The following is a 9,413-nucleotide window of genomic DNA, read 5'->3' as shown; positions in this document are numbered from 1 at the left end:
GGAATTGTCAAATGCAGTCTATTACTACTTGATTTCATTAATTTGTATGTACTATGTTGCAAAATACAGTGACCACTAACAAAAAAAATTGCACAAGATAATATAATCAGGAACCCTAATTTCCTGATTTTGTTTCCTTCTTTCTAGTTTTATACTTTTAAAATTGAGATTAATTTCATTATTTCAACAATATAGAGGTTCTAATGGTCAGTAGTATATATATATATATATATATAAATATATATATGTGTGTGTGTGTTTGTAGGTATATGATTGCGAGAAAGATATACAGATGGATTATTATGTATTCAAACAGTTCTGGTTTGTAATTACATGATTGAATGTAATTTAAGAAAATATAATAATTTGCAATTTTCACAGTGGAACATTAATCTGATCTGGACTTTTACAATGTTTAATTCATTAATGCAAAGTGATAATGATTATCCTTACTTTTAAACTTACTTAGGCATATGATTTTAAAAAAAATTGTGACTACACCTGTCTAAGTATCAATGCTCTAAAAATCCTATCGCTTGTCATAAACCAAATGACCTAGAACAGTAATACTGTAGTTTAGTTGTGAAAAGTAAATATGTGTTTTGTTTGTTTTTTTTGCTATTGTTTTTCTGGTGAGCTTTGAAGATTTTCCTGATCAAAAGGGCAAATAGTTTCTGTAAGACCTTTATACTTTTTTTTTACAGAGGATGCCAATATAACTAGCACTGTAGTGCAAACAAATCCTAAAAGGAGGGGAGATAACATGAATTTAAATTCCAAAAGGGTTCCTGTGCTGGTTTCCTAGTGCACCAGCCAGTAATGTGTTTGTGGGAATTCAGTCTTTTTGTCTCTAAGAGGGGGGAAAAAGCTAAATCTACATCGGTGGCCCAGTCTAGGTTTGCCATTCTTTAGGTTTTCTATTGATGTGAATGAAGTGGCCTGGACCCTTTATTTGAGCTACTCAATTGCATAAAGTGACAGAATTCTAATATATTTGTTTAATGCTCTTCAATGGGATTTCACTTTCTAACTTGCAAATAAAGCATAGATCTTCTCACGTGTTTTCTTCCCTCCGTACAGGAACATATTTCATATAGCCCTGCCACAGTTTCAGTAGAATTTAAGAAGGTTTTTCAAATAAAAAATAAAGGAAATAAAGAAACAGATGTGAAGTTAGTGTGGATTCCTATAGTAAGGGTTGAGTCCATTGTAAGCGCTCTGCAGGAGGTCCAGAGGGTCTATTTTCCATGCTCTAATTGAAACATATTAATTAGGTAATTTGTTGTTAGTTGGATAAAAACAAATAATGGACTCAGAAAAGACTAACATGAGTCCTTATTTATTTATATATATTTATTACTTATTTTCTTAGTTATTAAATCTGTTATTAATTATAGTTATAAATGACCATTAAATAATATTAACATTTTCAAATAATTAGTAAATTAACTTCAACACACAAAGGCTGTTAAAACTTTGCAAAACGAAATAGATGGGGCCATCTCATTCCCTTTATCATATCAGTAAATATCTACTGGTGCATTATTAAATTTACAGAATAAACATTTGCTTTATTTTTCATATAATTATTGAAAATAACACACACACATATATATATATATATATATATATATATATATATATATAAATATACTTTGTGCTACATTTTTGCAGCTATCCTTCGACTAGGTTTTTTATGTTCCTTAAATGTGTTTGTGTTTATTGAATTTGGATTTGAGCCATTAATGGGGATTAAATAAAACAAAGCTTTTGATTCATCCTGTCATCAGCCCACTTACTTGTTGATACGCTTGAAATTAAAGTCTTTGAAACTAGAACAACAGTTTTTTTTTACTTTTTATTGCACACATTCTCACTTTGAGTGGATTGTTTTAAGATGTTTTGAATATTGGGGTTTACAAAAATATATATTATGTGTTCTAATAGAAAATAAATAAGAACATGATGCATGCTATGATGCTTTTTTAAATTAGAGAATCATATTACAGTTGTTACTATGTTATGGAGATAGTAGGTAAGAACAATAATGTAGAATTTAATGCAAAATAGCATTTAAGATTCAATTACAATTAGAAAATGCATACAATTTCTTTTTTGTAACCTTTACGGAAATCAAACTTTTTTGTTGAAATAAGATGGCTATCAGAAGGGCCTACAGCTTTGTAGGTGTTGCTTAAAGCAGACAAGTCATTGCTGTAGTTTGTAGTGCAAGTTCTACATACTTTCTATGCTCGATCATATTGGTGTAAGCTTTGGTTGAACTTGATGAATGAGATCACTTGTCTACAACCTGACAAGCCTTAGCAGGTTCATGCATTTTAATAACTGCATGATTCATGTTGTTTCTACTTATTTTTGTAGTGTGTTAAACACGTATGCTTTTCCAGAAGAGAAAAATCTCATTTACATAGCAATACTGTAGCTAGAAGGGAACTATTAATGTCATTTTAATTCTCCATGTGTTTAGAAGTGAACCCATTAGAGTAAGAATTACCCACATGTCCTAATTTCCATATCCTGCTATTTTATATGTAAGTACTTTACCCTTTTTGCAGCTATGTCCATTGTAATTATTCAATCTGCTTTATCGTATAGTTAATAGTAATGAAGAATGTTTTTTGCTTAATGACAGTGCTATATTTTTGAAAATAAAATAAAAACTGTTTTCCATTGAACAGTGATTTTCTTTGGTAAACTGTGTAAATGGTCTCATTAATTTACTTTATTATAATATTTTAATTTGGTTGTATACTTTAAATTAATATTGTAAATGTTATTAGTTTTGATAATATCAAATATTGTTTATTCCTTAATTTAAACATTACCAGTATGTCAAGTCACACCTAAGTGATTGTCCTGCTATGTTACATTCATTTCTGTATGAATTTTAAAATGTGCAAAACAATCTAAGCTTGCTAGCATTCACTATTTTTTCTTCATGAAGTTTAAAGAAGTAGATTACTTTTTCATAATGAAGCAAAAAAAAGGTATCACTTTACATCTCATAATGATTGACTTCATTATCCACATAATACTTCTAAAATATACAAAAAAATAGAAACACAGTCATACAAACACACGCAAACACAAACATGTACACAAATATATTATAGGAATTAAAGTTTAAATTAGTGAAAAAGCTGACCATAATTGAATTTAATAAAATAATGAATAAAAAGCCAGACAATCATATAGAATTATCATTTTAATGAGAAAATATTATTTGGACAACTAGGTTCATAATTTAACGCAGACACTTATTTTTTGTAGTCTGACATACACACATGCTGTGAATAATAACATCAATAAGCAAATGCCATGCCTTCTGTACAACAAGGAGACTTTGTGGTCACTTCTTTACAGCTCAGATGACAGTAGGGTCATTTGTAATTAACTTAAGTTCACCACAGAATCACTTTTTTTATATTTTTAAAACATTTTTAGCAAATTGCCTAGATTAAAACTAAAAGTTGGTCAAAAAAGTGCATAAAACACATTTTATTCATATACACAGACATTTACAATACCCTCCTCACTGCACTCTCTGAGGTCCTAATAAAAAATGCTAACAATTAAGAATCTACCTTTGCTCAAGGCTTTGTAACCCATCCCCCCAAAAGAAAATAAAAAATAAAATAAAAAAATAAATATATGTGCATTTTTAAAGTCAGTGACATGGACCGATAATTTTCCAGTGCCTTGAAATCAATACTCACCATTGACAGCCAACAAGTACAGTTAATGTTTGATTCACAAGATCAAAATATTTACATTAGGGCAGCCAATGTGTAAACAATAATGTTTTCTCTTCAGTATATTGTTTGTTTTGTTTATTATGTGCACTTTCTATGTTAGTGTGAATGTCTAATTAATTTAAACTAATGACTATCATTTTAACATGAGAACACGTTGTATAGTGATTACTATTACCAATAGCTGTACATGTTTTATATATTGCAAATACAAGATATGCCAAGATGACAGTTTTTGCATACACAACTGAGAACTCTTTCTAAGTAAAATTGTTTGGATATTAATGCATGTATATTGCTATGTTTTACAATATAACAGCACAATTAGACATGAGATTCCTTTTTATTTATAAGATATAAGTGTTCTCTTAAATATGCTACCTGAAAATGTCTGCCCTTTATTTTTGCAATTCATTTAACAAATGATGTGCAAAACTGTTTAGGATGGAAATGCTCTGCAGAAAAACATTTTCAAGTGTATGAGGACATGTATGTGATAGTCAAATAAGCCACATTGGATAAACAACTAACAAAGCTAACATAACGTGTTAACCTCCTTCCTGGAATGAGACTTCTTTACTTAAGAGAAAAAAGTAAAGTGAGCAAACTTTGGAAAAATTATTTATACTGTCCAACAGTTTAGTGTACAGCCACAGAAAGTAGAGTGGGAGGACTGGTAAGAGTTTCACTAGGGGTAGCTGGGCTGCTTTGGCTGGTGGCTGTTTGGGGAGATGTTGGACTCAAAGATGGAGAAGAGTTCGACAGAATAGCTGGGATATGTGTTGGGAGTGCTGTGAGCCCTGGCAAAGCTGCTGGCGTAGGCTTGATAGGAACTGGGATAGCAGGCAGAGTTTGTCCTCCATGGCAAAGTGGCTTGATGGGCACTCCATAGGCACTCACGCTGTAATCACTGTTAGCCATTGATATAGGTGTGGTAGTGTCTATCATGCTTGAACTGTACATGTGAGGCCAGCCTGTGCCAATGGAGCTGCCAACTGTAGTCAATTGGTTATGGAGGGGGTAAGCAGCTGACATTGGTGGCATTGTGGAAAAGGCAAGTCCTCCAGGCATTTTATATTCTCTGGCAATTATATTCTCAATAGCAAAGGGATGTTTGAAGCTGGATGTTTGTGAAACTCCCAGGTTGTAGGTTGACATCTGTGGCAAATGGGTACCAGAAGCAGCTAAAGCACTTAGTCTTAGCTTTGCTTGCTGCTGCAGGTACTGTGCTGCATCTGATGGCTTAGTAGGGGCAAGATGATCTGATTTCATCACCTTGAACCGTTTTCTACGCCTTAGGAAACTACCATTTTCAAACATATCCCCACAACTGGGATGAAGTGCCCAGAAACTGCCTTTGCCAGGCTGATCAGGTCTCCTTGGGATCTTGATGAAACAGTCATTGAAGGATAAGTTATGTCTCAGAGAGTTCTGCCATCTTTGGGTGTTCTCTCTGTAGTAAGGAAATCTGTCCATTATGAATTTATAGATCTCACTCAGAGGCAGCATCTTCTCCTGAGAACTTTGAATAGCCATGGCCGTAAGCGAAATATACGAGTAAGGAGGTTTCTGATCACTGTATGTGTTTCTCCCTGGTCGAGGCATTCTCACTATGGTCAGAGGTGAGCTACATGTAATTGGGGAAAAACAACCAAGTTAGCATGTATAATAATGCAGCAAATAACTAAATGTTTGAACTTTCACCATAAATAAGCAATTTACATAAACTAAGGGCAATAATATGCATTCAGTTTATATCGTAAAATATTCATACTTTATTGTGCCTATATATTACATGGCAACAGTGTATCTAATAAAAAGCACATACCATATAAAATTCATATCATACCTTAAACTTTTTATAAGCTGACACTCTGCATTCGAAAAGTAGCTACAAAGTTGCTTGTTATGTCAAAAAGCAAAATCCACAAAAACCCTTTCTGATATTTCAGGTCTTAATTCAATTCTTAGCCAGCCAGGTCCCGTCTTGGATAAACTCTGATTTTATCTTCAGCATCAGGAATAAGCTTCTTGTCTGAGCAGCACTTGAATGGGAGCAGGGGAAAGTATTTCTCCTTTGCTGGATGAGAGATAAGCTAAGTAGTTGTGTCCATGTCCTTCCTCTAACCATCTGATAGTTTTATGTGGTGACATGAACAGAAAAGACCCCTGTAGAGGCGCTTCATTAATGTGCCACTTCTTTGCTATCATATGACGATCGCCTTGGGAGGAGGAGGGAGGGAATAGAGAAGGGAGAGTAGAGGGGAGGGGGATGTGGGGGAGAGAAAGGCATAATCTGGTTTCATTTACACCTATTTACATGGACACCTTGGGCCAATAGAAATCATTTCCATTTGAAGACAAGGCAAGGGGTGAAAAGGCTCAGCAACCGGAATTGAAGTGTGATGGCACCCAGTAACAGTGTGTGTGAAGGTATGCACCAACCTTCCTGTGTGCATTGCAGGGAGCTTAGTCTGCAATTCACACTTACAAATGGAGCTACTGAGCAGTGGGATGTTTGACATGGAAATTGCTTGGCTGTAGTATTCTGTTTGTTCTATATTGTTATCTGATTTGTATTGTTAGCTAACTTAAGGCAACCCTTTTACTTTTTAGCAAAAGGGGAGGGAACTTGTTCTCGGGGCCAACCTAATTCAGTGAGTTTTACTTTATTTTTCTTTATTAGTCAGATAATGTTTATGTTGTTATAGTTATATGCATGCAGGTATATTTGCAGATAGATATATATGTATGTATATAACTGCATAACTGCAACTTAACTGTGTGCTCGTTTTCATATGATAGCAATATTTATTCTCTGCCGTCTTCATTGTATCTTTTTTTTCTGATATCTCTTCATACATATTTTGAATATTGAGTATATTGTAAATATATAAATATAAACTTTGGATAAATAAATATTTTTGAACACTGGACATTACACATAAGTGATTCAGATTTGTACAATAATTGTAGATTGCTGTGCTAGGAACCCACGTGTTAGGATATTCATGTAAAAAAAATAATCCTTTATATTATGGTTAATATTTGCATATTAATAGATTGCATGGATTCATAGAAAATTTTCTAAACTTAAACAAGTAATCACAATTATTTAGAATAAACACTAGAAGAACATTTTTCTTCCGTATTGTGTGACAATTTCTATTTTAACCCAGTCACTGCCAGGAGGCTTTTCAACACTTTATAGTGACATTTCTTGTAGCTGTGAGTTTTAAAACTGTGCCGGGAAGCGAAGATGATGACCAGGAGGAAGGGTAAGTGGGGACTATACTGTGAGTAACACAAACTAACAAGTCATAAAAAAACAACAGTAGATAAATCCAGAAAAAGAGGTGGGCTCTAAGGGATGTTAATATAAATCATTAGATTTCAGTGCAATCCCATTCTTAATCCCCAGGGATGTCACTGATAATCCCTAATCATTCAACCTCATAACAACATCATAGACTATAGCTAAACAGCTGCTAAACAGCCAGATGTTAGAGCTTTAAAATGCATCATCACTACTACACAATCACAGACTTATTAATCATATCTATATTCCAATGATTGTAGCTTGTGCTATTCACACAGTATAACAGATTACACAATATGAGGTGGTAAAATGTTATGAGTAACAATTTTTTTTTAATGTTATCCACATATGATTTACATCCTATATATTGTTAAATGGTTCATGACACAGAGATTGGTAAGAGTTCAAGGATCTAACCTTACTGTAAATGCTATATGGATATGAGGGACATGCAAATGTGTCATTTTCTTCATCTCTTTCTCCTGCTTGCCTCATGTAACCCTTCCTCTCCTTTCAGTGTGATACTCTGAGAGTCTGGTGGCTCACAGAGATAGGGCAGGTGATTATCATGATATTAATCAACTGCATTTTGCATTTCCTGCTGTTCCTGCTTTATGTCGTCACTTACTCTAAGGAACTTCTCAAGGTGGTGTTTTTGTCCCATTCTCCCAAGGAAAATATATTATTTTTTATCAATAAATTAAATGCTTAAACAATAATAGTAAAAATAGTAATTTTAATAATACAACACACATGACATTTCTGGTTATTGTCCTATCATTTTGAAATTAAATTCCCAACAATTTCAAGTAGTAAAATAATGTATATAGAGAGATACATGAACAAAACTCTGCCACACATAAATAAATAAAACAAATTTGGTGTTTATTTTATTTATTTATTTCATTTGGTAAGTATAACATTTCTTCTAATAATCAACACTTTTGAGAATACATTTATATTTTTTGTAGTAGCTTTGAGAAAATGACTTACCTATTGTAATGGAGAAATAAAGCGAATGGAATATATCAACAAGCAAATTTAGTAATATTTTTATTGTTAAAAAAATCATCTAGTGTATTAAAATATCATATGAAAAATATTGTTTCGGTTTTAACACACCTTTAGAGTTTAAGTGAAAAAATTACAAAAACAAAGTATCTGGAAGATTATTTTCCAGTTCATGAAAAAAAGCTTATTTTCATTTTTTCCCATTATTCAAACAAACTATTGTAAGAAAAACCTACAAGAAAAATATTTTTTTGTAATTTTGCTACCAAAAAAGAAAACCTCTAATATGAAACATTGGTCTCTATAAGCCTGTAAATTTTGTAAACATAATATATAAATATATCAGTTTAAATATCAAACTCATTATTTTGTCCACACAAATTATAAAGTAAACTGTGAGTATTTATTTAGACTACAATAAGTCATGATATAATCATTTAATTATTAAGTTGCTTTTCTGTTTACAAATTGCACTCTCTCAACTTGTTGTGAAGTTTTTAAACAATATTAGCAAATGAATACATGTCACAGGATATACATGAAAGTTGAATGAATCATATTATTATTGTTAATGGTCATTATTCTCAGAAAATGACTTTAAAATAATAATATGTTTCTGCTTAAATTTGCATTTTTATCATTATCATAACATTGCACATATTAATGTTTTTATTTTCTTCATAGCATCATTTTAGCATTTCTTCATAGTGTAATGGGTGGGTGTAAATTAGCTTTCAAATTTGGTTTCTTTAAGCCCAGAAGGCTTTGTACAATTAGATGTAGCTCAACAAAAGATGTGTTGGGACAAGCAAAACATTAATGACAGTTTTCCTTGCTGGTCAGTAAATCACCAAATCGTTACTTAAACACGATGAATTTAGGAGATTAAACAATTTCATTAATATTGAAATAGCTGCTGTGATTCAAATGAGTTACTTGGAATGCAGAATCACGTTTCCCAATATTAACAGAAGCACTTGAGCACTAACACAATATGACCTTCTAAATTCAGGTAAAAGAAAAGAATTCATTTACAGAAAGCCTGACCTGTATGTTTCATATTTTTTTTCATTTTTTTTCAGTTTTAACCAATAAGTTGCCAAAGAAGTGCTGTGAATTGCGCTGCTAACTCTTTTTTCTAGAAAAAGGTAATACGTTTTGTGCAGAATGAAAGGATCGGTGACTATCATGTATACGAAAAAAGTGACATGATAAGACTAAAGGATTAAAATAAATTAACTCTAAACAGAATTAGAGTTGCTTCTCATCAGAGAGAGTTTAATTGAATATTTAAATTTATTTACATTGTA

At 32.2% G+C, this 9,413-nt stretch overlaps 1 protein-coding gene across 1 annotated transcript; it reads right to left on the bottom strand.

The window, feature by feature from the left end:
* Positions 1–3,252: 3,252 nt before the first annotated feature.
* FOXB1 (forkhead box B1) lies at positions 3,253–5,891 on the bottom strand. Its single transcript, XM_088443485.1, has 2 exons — positions 5,623–5,891; positions 3,253–5,400 (listed from the first exon to the last, which is right to left on the bottom strand). Exon 2 carries the CDS (start codon positions 5,376–5,378, stop codon positions 4,413–4,415), a length of 966 nt encoding a protein of 321 aa, XP_088299611.1. The 5' UTR covers positions 5,379–5,400; positions 5,623–5,891; the 3' UTR covers positions 3,253–4,412.
* Positions 5,892–9,413: the final 3,522 nt, after the last annotated feature.

Source organism: Taudactylus pleione, unplaced genomic scaffold, assembly GCF_031769625.1.
Source record: "Taudactylus pleione unplaced genomic scaffold, aTauple2 ptg000019l, whole genome shotgun sequence".
Taxonomy (NCBI): Eukaryota; Metazoa; Chordata; class Amphibia; order Anura; family Myobatrachidae; genus Taudactylus; species Taudactylus pleione.
This window is presented reverse-complemented; position numbering and strand designations above follow the sequence as displayed.